General features: G+C 38.3%; 1 protein-coding gene across 1 annotated transcript in view; it reads left to right on the plus strand.

Annotated features, from left to right (window-relative positions):
- The window catches only part of csmd3b (CUB and Sushi multiple domains 3b), a 1,933,688-nt gene that overhangs the window by 1,239,275 nt on the left and 679,250 nt on the right, over window positions 1-15,163 (plus strand). Inside the window, exons 8-9 of the mRNA XM_072571243.1 lie at window positions 4,100-4,187; window positions 4,848-4,972. Coding sequence (XP_072427344.1) covers window positions 4,100-4,187; window positions 4,848-4,972 — 213 coding nt within the window. The remainder of the gene's footprint in view (window positions 1-4,099; window positions 4,188-4,847; window positions 4,973-15,163) is intronic.

The raw sequence follows: 15,163 nt of genomic DNA on the forward strand, positions 1-15,163 counted from the left end.
ATTCACAAACATCCACTCCCACCAATGCTCAGGAACAGCACTGTGTACTCTCTACAAGGTGCACTGCAGAAATTTTCCAAAGATCCTTAGACAGCACCTCCCAAACACATGATCACTTCTGTCTAGAAGAACAAGGGCAGTAGTTACAAGGGAACACCACCAACTGAAAGTTCCCCTCCATGCCACTCAACATGCTGACTTGGAAATATATCATCGTTCCTTGTCACTGCGTCAAACTTCTGGAATTCCTTCCCCACAGGCATTGTGGGTCTACCTACAGCACAGACTGCAGCAGTTCAAGAAGGTAGCTCACAACCATTTTCTCAAAGGCAACTAGAGACGGGAAGTGAATTCTAACCAACGAGCAATAAGTACATCCCATGAATAAATTTAAGAAAAAAAATCCTCAACTTTCTCTTCACATCCTCGTCACCATCCTATCCTTTTGCCACTTACTCTCTTTCCCCTCAGCACTGTAAGTTTCTTCCTCACTGTCCCATAAGGAACCTCTGGAGTTCCTTTCGTTGCCCAGCCCTCTCAACCTCCCATCCTCTCTAAATGCTCCCCTTAACCCAAATGTACCCAGAATGTCTCATTCTGCTTCATCATAATACATGAATTTGGCAACACCTTTTGAAATTGCTGTCAAATGGTCCTGCCTTCAAATCATGTTCTTTTCTCCCACAGTTCCCATCAGCATTTAACTAACTGGTCCTGCTACCTCAATCTAACAAATAGTCAAATAATATCTGAACAGCTAAAGCGAGCTTCAGAACCTCCATTGTTCCATGCTGATCCAAAATTTCTGCAATAGTGGCAAGAATCCTGATGTTGGGTTCCAACCACCATTCTTAAATCCCACCTTACATGGTGCGAACTCCATCAGCCCAACCCAATGACAGGACACGAAAGTGTGGCCCAAGTAGACTGCAAAGGAATATAGGTAAGTGAAGTCAGTGAGTGGGAATTAGACAGGCATGAGTATGATGTAGAAGAATGCAATGCTGTTCATGTCAGTGAGGATAATCTAAGGAAAGAATAGTATTTCAGTGGACACACTGCAGAATGCTAAAGTACAGAGGGGTATTGGTTTCATTCTTACATATAAACTAGGTAAAGCAAATGTCAGGAAGGCAACTGGGATGTTTGCTTTAGTGCAAGAAGGCTCGAGTATAAAAGTTGAGATTCTTACTACAACTGTGCAGGGAATTTTTGAGATTGCACCAAAAGTACTGTAGGCAGGTTTGGTCTCCTTGTTTTCCTACAGGATAGAGATATTTGCATCAGAGGCAGTTCCAAGAAATTTCACTTGGCTAATTCTTAGTATGTGTCTAATGGGGAAAGATTGACCTGGTTGGACTTATGCTAATGGGAGGAAAAAGCGAGGACTGCAGATGCTGGAGATCAGAGTCAAGCAAATGGTGCTGGAAACACACAGCAGGTCAGGCAGCATCCAAGGAGCAGCAGAATCGACGTTTCAGACATAAGCCTTTTATCAGGAATGCTATTCTTGATGAAGGGCTTATGCCCGAAACATCGATTCTCCAGCTCCTTGGATGCTACCTGACCTGCTGTACATTTCCAGCACCTCCCTCTCAACTGAAACTAATAGGAGTTTAGAAGAATGGGAAGTGAACATATGAAATCAAATGAGATTTTGAGGGATGTTAACAGAGTAGATGCTGAAAGGATGTTTCCCTTTTTAGTGTATGCTAGAACTAAGAACACATTTCAAATTAAATCAAATAAATTTGCCTCCCATCTAAGATGGAGATTAGGAGGAAATTTTTCTCTTTGTAATTTATCTACGTCAGAGGGTAAATGAGCTGCGTTAAACATATTCCAGCATGAGTTAGACAAGGATTAGTAGTGGCAGGTAGCAAAGGGGAGTTGAGGCTGCAATCAAATTAGCCATGATTTTATTTGATATTGGAAGAGGCTCAAGAGTCCAACTCACCTACTCCTGCTGATATTTTTTATGTTCTTATCTGATGAATGCCATGAAACCTGACTAACTAGCTGCAATCTTTGCCGTTGACAACCTGAGCCATTAAGAGCGTAAGTATTGTATTGAGTTCTGATGTAAGGGTGGCACATAAGGGCGGCATGGTGGCACAGTCGTTAGCATTGCTGCCTCACAGTGCCAGAGACCTGGGTTCAATTCCCGCCTCAGGCAACTGACTGTGTGGAGTTTGCACATTCTCCCTGTGTCTGTGTGGGTTTCCTCCGGGTGCTCCGGTTTCCTCCCACAGTCCAAAAAAAATGTGCAGGTTAGGTGAATTGGCCATGCTAAATTGCCCGTAGTGTTAGGTGAGGGAGTAAATGTAGAGGAATGGTTTTGGGTGGGTTGTGCTTCGGAGGGTCGGTGTGGACTTGTTGGGCCGAAGGGCTTGTTTCCACACTGTAAGTAATCCAGTCTAATCTAAGTGTAATCTGTCAACGAAGAGTAAATGGAACAAATTATGCAAAGAATAAGAGTACCAATCTAAATATGCACCATAGCCAAAGTTAACTCAGATGACATAGGAATGCAACAGGAAGTGGCAAGAATGAGACAAAATTCAAACTGTGTAGAAATCTCGTTGACGTTTGAAGCACTATTCTTCAGAGTTATAAAACCAATTAAAAATGATAATTCATTTAGCATTTTCTTTTGAGATTAGCTTTCCTTCCACCTAGTTAACCTTCGAAAAGACACAATCACATTTTGCACCTTTATACGAATGTACAGCTGGAGATAATCTACGTTATTCTATTTTCAAGAGATAATATTCTATTGTCATGCTGTTAGAGAAAAGCCTCATCTATCAGTTGCACATATTAAAATTTGCATGTGTATGTTGCCGACTGATAATGAAACTGTTCACATCATGTTATTGATATGCATTATCCGCAAGCGAAACTTCCTTTGACACAGCAGAACTTTCTACAGCACATTTCACCATGAATCATTATAAATTGTCATAACAATTTAGTTTATTTTTGTCTCTGAGTTGAAAATTAATGGGTACAAATACAACTTGAACACAGAATTCAAGGTGACACATCATTTGAGTATTAGAAGGAGTGCATTGCTGCCTTTCATTTCACATGACAGAGATAAACTTTTCCTTTCTTTCCAGTTCAGTTTTCCTGTTGTTGTGAGCAATATTCATTCCCCAATCAATATCATTCAAAAACAATTTAACCTCTTTGCTAACAACAAAAATCAAAATAACTGGGAATGCTGTAAATCAGAAACAAAAACAGAAATTTCTGGAAAAGCTCAGCAGGTCTGGCAGCATCTGTGACAAGAAATCAGAGTTAACTGAGGAAGGGTCACTGGGCCTGGAATGTTAACTCTGATTTCTCTTCGTAAATGCTGCCGGACCTGCTGAGCTTTTCCTGCAATTTCTGTTTTTGTTTCAAACCTCTTTTCAATTTGCAACACACCAAATTCAGCAAATAGCATTCTGTGTTAGTCTACATAGCAGTTGTGACTACATTTCAAAAAACAAATTGACCATTACTGAGTGCTGAGAATATCTTGAAACCCTATTAACATATGATATAAATGGAAGTTTCTGATTTCTGAATTGGTAGTTGTGAATCTTTATCTGCTGTGAAAAAAAGGAAACATCTTTGGAAATGTTAATAAAGATAGAACACTTCACTGAAGAATAATTATTTAACTTGTTACAAAGAAAACAATGTTTTAAGTGCTTCAGCTTCACTTCTGATTCAATGGTAACTTTATGGAATGCACAATTTACTACTGATGGTTGAAAGTTACACATCAATTATATTTTGTCATACTTAGATGGATTATCTGAATTGGGATTATACTTAAACTCAATTACAGGTATATTTACTGAAACTATCGTGTGGTTGAGAAAAGAGGTAATGCTTCACTCTTAATAAGTGTAAGACTGAGTAAACATCACCAGCTGTTTTTCAGTAATATAACAGTATGAATATTTGTACCCCATTTTCAGGAACAAAGATTTCCCAGCTTAAAGTATGAGAAAAAAATACGATTATAAGAATTGCAGTTGAAAAATCAGATTTATTTTTATTTTTTGTTTAAATAATTTGTTATTCTGTTTACATTCTTTTGCAGTGAATGAGGGAGGAATTAAGCAACCATCTAACTCATGTCCAGATCCTGGTGAACCAGAGCATGGAGAAAGAATTGGTTCTGATTTTAGGTAATTAATTCTTTTACTTATGTTTATCAATTGTAATCAGATAGTCAATTTTATTTGACATTTTGAAAAAGTATGCACATTTATTCATGTCATCGTCTCTCCTATTTTACCCCATTCAATTATATTCTACAGCATCTCAAATAAAAATTAGCTTGTAAATGGGGCACCTATTGATGTCTACAGTTAGAAATTGGCAGTGTTTGGGACTAGCCAGTATGGTGAGAAGGACATTGGTGGTGAAATTGATTGAGTTGTAGGATGTGTTTGTGCTGGTCATATTGGTGTGGGCGGGATGTGCTGGTGCTCTTTGTCCTGACATGTGTCGCTTCTGAAAATCCCAGTCTATAAATCAAATACATGAACCATTTGTACAGCAAACATGTATGATTTTCTTTTGTTGCTGTAACATTTCAGTAACTGTGCTGACAAATCCCTTCCCATATTACCAATCCAGCTTGGTTCACCAAGTCCACTCTGATAATTCTGCTACTGGCCTCAATTTTCAACAAAACTACAATAATTAATGCTGAAATACGCACTATCTGTGCAATTTATTTTTGAGGTATAGACTTCAGTTTTGAAAGTGTTACTGGTTGTTTATTTTAATTAGATTGTTTGCATGTACAAAAGTTAATATTTTACTCACCATTTCTTTCTTAGTCTTGGAGCAGCAGTGCAATTTACTTGTGATGAAGACTTTGTTCTGCAAGGATCCAAAAGTATTACATGCCAGACCATTGCTGAAGTGTTTGCAGCATGGAGCGACCATAGGCCAGTATGTAAAGGTAGGAAAATTAACTTACAATTGCTATTTCATGCAATTGTTCTGACTCCTTTAATATGTTACAATATTCCACTAATGTTTCCATCAGAGTGGGTCTTTAACTTTCATGAGTAGTCCCATATAATGGCATATCATAGCATTGTTTTTCTCAAGATTAATAAAATAGCAGAGAATATTATCTCAGAAACATAACGTGCAAATATTTCAGAAATGCATGACCTTAAACTTAAAAATAACGCAGGGACAACTACTAAGAAGTTTTCTAAGTCACCAAATGTGGTGATATGTGTACATTTATGCAGCAATTTCTCAGTCAGATTCAGTCACAATGTTTTCAATTCATGATCCGAACAATTCGTTCATCTGATTGTGGTGCAACCTAAAATGTAAACAGATGTGATGGCATAGTATGTATTTGAATTGTCTTTTCCTTATTTATTGAACAATGAGCTTTTTTAAAAAAACCTATGAAATGTGATCTCAAAATAAGTAAACTTTTCAATTTGTATTAAATACTGCGACTCTTCTATACTATGTCAGCTGTTTTCTAAAATTTTAAGACAATATCCTTTTTTCCTTGAAGTTGCAAAGGGACCCAATACTTGAGGGGAAAAAGCTAGTCAGTGGTGTTGGAATTTTTATAAGGAGGGTGTTGTGTTGTGTCTCATGGTCAGTATATCTTTAATAGATATGCTCATGATGTCATCACTGATTCATAACATGTGACATTGGCATATAACGTTCCCATGCTTCATCTTACTTCAGATTACTTAAAGTATAACACTATACAGGCAGCTTGCTCCTCTGTTATAAAGTAACAGCTCACTATTATCCCATACACAGCTTCTTTGTCATGGGAAATAATGTCAGCATTTCTGCAACAGGTAAAACACACAAATGGAGCAAAGTCACACCATGGTAGTGGCAGTGACCATCTAAAAATGACTTAAATAAGATGATAGATACTTGGTAAACTAACTGAAGTACAACTGGACAATCTCTTTGGACAACAGAGAATTTGAACACAAAAGAAGTTTTATACTTTTAAGCAGTATCAGTATCAAATCATTGTATAGATATATAGACAGGGTATCAATGATCAAGAAAGCAGCTAATTTTTTAAAAATTAGAATGCAATTTATTTCATGATAACATAAATTTCGAAGGCTGCCTTAATTCAGAAAACAAATAAAAAGGTTGCAGTGCTTTTTTGAGCTTGAACACAACACCAGTGCTATGCATAAACCCAGCAGATGAGAATACTACTTTCTGATAGTTGATACATAGGAAACAGGTTCTTTCGTAATAGCAGCTGCAAAGTCTGCCTTTGTTTTGAGATAGATCGGGACATTTAACTACTCATGAAGGCATGTGGGACTTGCCAAATACATCAACTCTATAAGCAGAGGAATGTCAATATCCCCATAATGTCCAATCACCACTGGGATGAAACTAGCAACAGACCTTTTCACAGGGCACAGGAAAGATCACATCCCTGTGACAGATTATTTCTCAAAATCATTTGTCATTCAATGCTCACCAACAATGTTTTGTTTAATTTTCTTACCGGCTGCATGGACCTCTGAGGCTCTGTGCATGGCAGTGATTTCCAGAACCAGAAGTTAATGCCATGTCTGACATAACAACATAGTCTCACACAGCACAGAGGGAATGTTGGTTCCTAACACAACATGCATGATTGTTATAAACACAATGTGTGCGGTATTTCATTTATTGGAGGTCCCGGATGAAAGAGTGCCTGATAATAGACTACATAAACTGGCAAGCCATTTCATGATGTGTACTATGTGGGGGGTGACCTGCATCACATTGTGAGTCCATGCTCTCCCGTTCTCCCAAAACATATGGTGAATACTGTCAAATAAATTATGATTGAGTGTCAAGCAATAAGGCTAGATTTTCACATTGCTGCGTTGCATTTTTATGCAACACCAACAGAGAAGGGATGCAGCCCCATAGGGATCCCGTATAGGGTTTGCCTCTCAATATAATGCAAATCTGGATGGATTTGACAGCAAAAATATCTAACCATTCTGAGATACAGAACAGTCTGCTTCAAGGGCCAAGGGAGAATGAAAGAGATACATGATGAGTGAGCAGATGGAGAGCTATCTTGTGTTACGGCCATGTAATAAATAGCATGCTTGAGCAGCAAGAAATCTGTAATATCTGTAATGATGCATAACACAATTTGCACTTTTAACAGACTCTCTTAGGCTGTGTCCCTGTATGTTTACTTTATAGAATAAAGCCATTGTCTTGTTTGGTCTCTAATCATTTCAGTGTTGATTGTCACTTGAAACAGCCATGATCCTGGAAGTGTCAACAGCCAGAGGCTGAAAGTCTTTATAAATGACTATACAGGAGTGTAGCTGGAGCTCATGCTAAACTTGAAAATAACAAATTTCTGAGTCTTTAAAACAAGGCTACAAGTATTGACTGGCTTGATGGAAGGGGAATTATCAGGGACAGTATTCAATATAAAGGACAGATCTGGAGTTAAACATGAACAGGCGTACAACAGAAAGAAACAGAAGTAATCACCTGGGAGTTATTACACAGAAGTTGATCCTTACTGCCATACTTCCTTCTTTCTTACCTGCTCTATCTTTCAGAGTACTCAATACTCTGACTCCAGAGTTGGGATGTCATGTTGCAGCTGTACAGGGCATTGGTTAGGCCACTGTTGGAATATTGTGTACAATTCTGGTCTCCTTCCAATTGGAAAGATGTTGTGAAACTTGAAAGGGTTCAGGAAAGATTTACAAGGATGTTGCCAGGGTTGGAGGATTTGAGCTATGGGGATAGGCTGAACAGGCTGGGGCTGTTTTCCCTGGAGTGTCGGAGGCTGAGGGGTGACCTTACAGAGGTTTACAAAATTATGAGGGGCATGAATAGGATAAATAAGCAAAGTCTTTTACCTAGGGTCGGGGACTCCAGAATTAGAGGCATAGATTTAGGGTGAGAGGAGGCAACTTTTTCACGCAGAGGGAGGTACAGGTATGGAATGAACTGCCAGAGAAGGTTGTGGAGATTGGTACACTTGCAACATTTAAAAGGCATTTAGATGTGTGTATGAATAGGAAGGTTTTGGAGGGATATGGGCTGGGTGCTGGCAAGTGGGACTAGATTGGGTTGGATATCTCGTCGGCATGGACAGGTTGGACCGAAGGGCCTATTTCCATGCTGTACATCTCTATGACTCTATGACTCTATCAGATGTTAACAACAATACATTATTGTAACAATATACAGAGGGACCTCGATTATGTGAAGGACACAGGTGGGGAGTATTTCATTCAGTTAAACAAGTTTTGGATAATTGAATGCCAGATAACATAGTTTAGCCAAGCATCGGGACCTTGTGAAATTGCCGGATAATCTGATATTCGAATAATCGAATGCTGGAATATCAAAGTTCTTCTGTACATGATGTTTCAGATAATATGATTGTGAATCACAAACAACAATGTCCCCCTTTAGGAATAGACCATATAGCTGCATAAGACTGCTTCCTTATTCAGTGTAATCATAGTCACCTTCTACCTCAACTCCACCTTCTTCCTGCTCCCACACCTTTCGAATCTGAGACACTTTAAATATATTGAGCAAAATAACAGATTCAGCATTAGAACATCACAAGTCTACAGGGAAAAAAAATTTCAAAGATTCAAAAGTTTTGCATGAGGGAACTTCTCCTCATCTCAATCCTCAACTACTATCATGAGATTATAACCTGGTGTTTCAGATTTCTGTTGTGTGGAAACACTACCTCAGTGTTTACCCTGTTAAGCCTTTTCAGAATTTTTTTTATTTCAATGAAATCATCTCTCATCCTTATAAACTCCAGAGAGTATTTGCCCAATTTTCTCTGCCTTCCATTATAGGTCTGTTACCCTCTCATTCAAGAAACCAATTCACTGTATCTTTGCTGAACTGCCTTCAATGCAAGTATCTTTTTCCTTAAATATATGGAGATCAGAACACTCTAGATGTAGTCTCAGCAAAGCTCCATATATTTGTAAATTATCCCTTATCCTTGAACCCTCGTACATTTTAATCAGGGACAATATGCATTTGTCTTCTAACTTGCTTACTTGTACACACACGCTGATTTTGTGTTCCACACGCACGTGCAACCCTGTTACATTTAGATTTCATGTCTTTAAAAAATATCTTGCTTCACTATTCTGATGAACAAAGTTAATAACCATACACTTCTTTTCATTATACTCCACCTGCCACCGAGTTGTCCATTCACTCAACCTGTTCCATGTTATTTTGTAGCGTCATTGTGTCCTCCTCATAGCTCACACCCATCTTGCTCTTCTTCATCAGCAAACTTTAACAAATAGAAAGTGAGTAATGTATCTATGTCATTGCTGTGGATTGTAAATAATTAAAGCCTCCACACTGATCCTTCAGAAGCTCACTCATCTCACCCAGCTCATTAGAAAAGTGATCTACTTATTACCGTTCACTGCTTTCTGTTCATTAACTATTTAAAACTCTCCAATTTTCCATATTCAGGTCTCATGTACCGTCCAATTCATGTACCCTTCTCTTGTATATTAACTTTCCATATTACACCTACTGCTTTCTCTTGATCTATCCTTCTAGTTACATCCTTCTAAAAAAACTTGACTGAATTTGTCTCAATGTTTCTCACATATTTCTTTATTTGACAAATTTATTATTTATATCTCATAAACAGTAGGACACACCAAAGCAGATTGGGAAATTTTACCCATTAAAATATAAAATATGTGACACTTTGGGAAACAGAGGCCCAGAATTTGCTGTAGGAATAACAAAAAGTGACCATCAGTGCTCTCTGTTATTAAGAAGTATATCACATGTGGACTTTGTGCAGCCATGTATGCATATTTAAGTGTGGATCTGCTACTCCAAAGGTTATGCCACATCACTATAACATGTCGAGATCCAACACTGAAACTCATAAAGGATGTGGAGATGATACATGAACCTGGTTGATACCCACTGAAAAATACAGACCAGACTACAACTTGTTCATTCAAGTATAATGTTGCATAAACATTAAATCAAAGGGAATTCCAGAAAATTGAAACTCATGGTGTTGCGGGCAGCATATTGGCATGATTCGAAGATTGACTACTAACAAAAAGCAGAAAGCGGGCATAAATGTTTCGTTTTCAAGTTTACAAAAAGTAACAAGTGGTCTGCTGCAAGGATCTGTGCAAGAGCCTCCATGTTTTAGAACTTACACAACTCACTTGGATGAAGGAATGGAAATTAGGGTTGTCAAAGTTGCTGATGTCACAAAAATAAGGAAACTAAGACAAACTAGCGATGAGTTAAGTGAGTTGACAAAAATCTGGCAAATGGACTAAGTTGTGGGAAAATATGAAAATGTCTAATTTGGCAGAAAGAATAGAAAAAAAAGCAATTATCTAAATGATAAGAAATTGCACAGCTCGGAGATACACAGAGATTTGAGTGTCCAAGTTCATACATCACAAGTACAGCAAGTAATTAAGAAAATTAATAGGATGTTATTGGTTATTGTGAAGATAATTGAATACGAAAGTAGGGAGATTGTATTTCAATTATATGGGGTGCAGGTGAGATTGCATCTGGGATACTGCATATTAATCACCTTATTTAAGGCAGTTTATCAATGCATTTGAGGCTGTTCAAAGGTGGTTTACGAGCCTAACACCAGGAGTGGGGGTGAGATGGGCGGTGTTGGAGTTGTCTTAAGAAGAAAAATTGCACGAGCTACACTTGTATTTGCTGGAATTTCGAAGAGTACAGGGTGACTTGATTGAAACATCAGGACCTAAGGCATCTCAAAGGGGCAAGAAATATTGAATTATCTCAAAACAGGGATCACTGTTTAAAAATTTATTTAAAGCAGAAACAAGGCTTTTCTTTTCTCTTTGCAGCTGTTGTACTGAGAAGGCACTGAAAGCAGAATTTTTGAGTATTGTTAAGACAGAGGTAAAAAGATTTTGTGAAACCCCCCTCAATATTTTTGTCATCTCAAGAGATCACTGTCCAATCTGGGAGTTTAATTTTGACATCTTCAGATGTTATATCCCTTAGGTCCCACACAAACGTTTTAACACCTATAGTTGCCTTATCTTTATAGCAGTCATTTTAAAAGAAGCTTGGTATTAGGTTAAAAATGTCCAGAGTGTTTAGATCATCTGATCTGTGATCATGGCAACCAACTAGCCTGTGGTCAGGCAGACTTCAGAACAGAGTGTGCTGCTGGAAAAGCACAGCCCGTCAGGCAGCATCCGAGGAGCAGGAGAATCGATGTTCCGGCAAAAGCCCTTCATGGCCTTTTGCCCGAAACGTCGATTTACCTTCTCCTCCAATTCTGCCTTACTTGCTGTGCTTTTCCAGCACCACACTCTTGACTCGAATCTCCAGCATCTGCAGTCCTCACTTTTGCCTCGACTGCAGAACAGGTCAGATGACAGTTTTATTTATCCTGAGTTAATAACATAACAATCACATAAATTCCTAGAAGGAAAAATGGAAATTCTTTAGGGGCGTTATCAAGCAGTCCCAGTAACTTATGAATGGCTGACAAAAAGGGAAAATGTTCATTTAGGAACATATTGAGATAATTTGTGGAGATTAAATCAAGGCATCAGAGAGAATAAATTACCTACCTGATCCTACAAGCACCATCTGCCCTTCGGGTTGTAGAGTCTGCACATCACACATTGGATTTTGGAGACATTTCAGAACCCATCAAGCTGGAGTCAAAACAAAAATTGTTGATCCCAAGGAATCGCATAAAAGGACTAAGACTGATTGGCTCAACAGGGAAAATTCCCCAGGCTCCTCTTAGAAATGGGACCATGTTATCTCCACCTGAGACGATAGGTGAGGCCTCAGTTTTTGGATCATGAGAGTGCAACACTGTCAAGTTGTACCACAAAAAAAATGTGAAAATAATCAGTTTTTGTCTCTTTAAATGCAGCTCATTAAGGGAGACACAACTCGACAGTGTTGCACTTACGATGCAAACACTGAGAATGACAGTCTAGATTTTAACATACACGGTCACAGTCAATTGGAATTCGATCTGATTTCCTCACTGCTAATCCCCTGATAAAAAGCCTGCTGGAATGTTAGTTGAACATTTGTTCGCTGATCTTAGCGAATGAATGCTCAGTGTTTGTGTGATGTTGCTTGATATCATATTCAATAGAAAACAACTACTCAAGACCCGCTTTGAAATATTAGACACTGGAAAAGGTACGAGGAGAAATTGAAGCCTGCTGATGCTGGAGATTCGAGTTGAAAAGTGTGGCACTGGAAAAGCACAGCTGATCAGGCAGCATCCAACGAGCAGGAGAATTGATGTTTCAGGCATCGATGTTCCCTTCATCAGGAAGGGCTTATGTCAAAAACCTCGATTCTCCTACTCCTCAGGTGCTGCCTGAGCTGCTGTGCTTTTCCAGGACCTCACCTTTTGACTGGAATGATGAATATCTCGGTAATGATTCTCAATCAAATGTTGCCGGTACTAATTCCTTGGCTTTCATTACAACTTACCCTTTTCTTTAACATCTTTGGTTTTTGAATGAGGTCGAAATTGAAGCCCCATCTACTAAATTGGGCAGATATAAAAGGAGAGAGTGAGGACTATAGATGCTGGGGAATCAGATTCAAACAGTGTGGTGCTGGAAAAGCACAGCCAGTCAGGCAGCATCCGAGGAGCAGGACAGTTGACATTTTGGGCAAAAGCTACCTGACCGGCTGTGCTTTTCCAGCACCACACTTTTTGACTCTATATGTGAAAGGTCTAAGGCTGTTAAAAGAAGAACCTGCATGTTCTTCTCATTGTCCTGGGACAGTAACTGTCCCTTAATGATCTGCATTAAAAGAAAAAAAAAACTGGTCATTTTCACACATTGTTTTGTGTGTGACCTTGCTGTGTGCAACTTCACTGCTGTGTTCCTCACATTAAAACAGAAAATACTTATTTATCTGTAATACGCACTGTGATGTCCTGAAATTCACAAAGGCACTATACTAAGACTGTTCGTCTGAAAATGATTTATAGTTGAGAGTTTTATTTTTAAACCTTTCCAAATGCTATGGCGGAGAAGATAATGCACATTCCTGTAAGCACCCACAATGATAAAGGATGTTGTAACCATTGAGTTTTAAAGGCTGTTGGTTTGCAGTAACCTGCGAAGCATGAAATGCTCTTGTAAAAAAATTAGTATATGGTTAACAATGGTGATTAGGCACTAACACAGGTCCTATTCCTATTAACAGCTCGCTTGTATGCCACTTTTCTAGTCAAGAAAAGCAAAATTCCCATTCTTAGCAGTTCACTGGGCCAAATAATTGCTTACATCTTTGAATGATAAAAAGTTATCGTTCTGCTAGACCAAGTTAAAATGCTCCTCTTTTAAACTCAATGGAAAGCATTTATTTTCTCTCAAACCATTTTGGAGATAAAAGGGGAACTTGCTACTGCGTGAAACTATAAGGATTCTAGAAAGAGAAGAGGTGAAATTTAAAGGAAATTTGAAAAAGAAAGAACATGAAAAGGTACTGTCAAGTATATTGAAGGAACACTCAAAGATATTTTCTGGATGCAGAAGAAGCAAGAGCATAATTAAGAAAAGAATAGGTTTGATTCAAGACCAAGAAGGTAACCTATGGTATGTGATGAAAAGTCTGGACATGGTTCTACATGATACCTTACACACATTTTCACAAAGTCAGAGGACATTGCAATGGCAATGTGTCATTTGTGAACTGGACTGTGAAATACTGAATGGGACAAACATTTAAATAAGTTGTTTGGGAGTTTACCAACTTGGAAAGTAGATAAATCTTTGTGCACAGATGAGATGAATCCTAAGCTCTTTAGAAAAATGAGAGTAGTGAGCATCATTTCCAATATCTTCTGACAAGAGAACTGGAATCTGTATTTAAGAAAGAGGACTGACGAATGACAAACCAAACAGCTGAACCTCCATGGTGAAAGAATTAATTGTTATTTAAAATTGGACAGTCAACAGCAATCAACATAGATTTGCTGAGGAAGGTCAGCAAATGGCCAAGATTGCCAAGATTGAATTGTTTGAGGAGGTATCAAAGGAAGCTGATGAAGATAACCAGTTTGATGGACTTTATGTTGACTTTATCAAGACCTTAGGCAAGATCCTCCATGGAAGACTTACCAGAAAGTGAGAACCTTTTTCCACGTATGGAGTCAGCTATTACAAGGGGGCATAGCTTTAAATTAAGGGGGGGTAGATATAGGACTGATGTTAGGGGTAGGTTCTTCACTCAGCGAGTCGTAAGTTCATGGAATGCCCTGCCAGTAGCAGTAGTGGACTCTCCCTCTTTATGGGTATTTAAGCGGGCATTGGATAGGTATATGGAGGATAGTGGGTTAGTGTAGGTTAGGTGGGCTTTGATCGGCGCAACATCGAGGGCTGAAGGGCCTGTACTGCGCTGTATTCTTCTATGTTCTATGTTCTAAAGGTAGAAGTTGGTGGGATTTAAAGGCAAGTGGAAAGATGAATTCAAAATTAGATCGGAAGTAAGAAGCTTGACCTATTGGTTGATGAGTCTTATTATTCTAGATAATTATTTCCACTGAGACTCCACAAAATTCATGACCATATCCCTTGTTTATTTGTGGTTTCATTGACAGAATTTGTATGTTTGGGTTGACTGCCCATTCTCAACATATTTGTTATTAAGATGTATGGTTTTTTTTACCCTCAGACAGCAAGTTCATAATTAAATAAATCAGCAGCAAATAATTTGAGAGTTTTAAATATGGGAGGTTATTTGTTGTAATACACTTGCAACGGGCTATTAAACATGGTGCCTTGCTCATTTACCCCTCTCGTACCCTCACACACATTGGTTAGGCAGAATTGAAAACAAAATTATATGATCAGAACTTTTAATTATCAAATCTTTTTGTTCATTCTTAGATGACGGAAACTCTTGAAAGTTGAAATTAAACTTTTATAAATCAAAGAATTTCCAATAGGTTACAAGCTTATTGCAGTCAAATTTCCAAGATGTTGGTTTTTAGATGAATTCAAGGTTACAACAGGTTAGAAAAAAATCATTGTATTCATTAGAAAGCTTCCAGTTTTCTAATATTTATTATCTTAGCTGCTCGATTGAC

The sequence above is a fragment of the Chiloscyllium punctatum genome, chromosome 5, assembly GCF_047496795.1.
Source record: "Chiloscyllium punctatum isolate Juve2018m chromosome 5, sChiPun1.3, whole genome shotgun sequence".
In the NCBI taxonomy this organism is placed as follows: domain Eukaryota; kingdom Metazoa; phylum Chordata; class Chondrichthyes; order Orectolobiformes; family Hemiscylliidae; genus Chiloscyllium; species Chiloscyllium punctatum.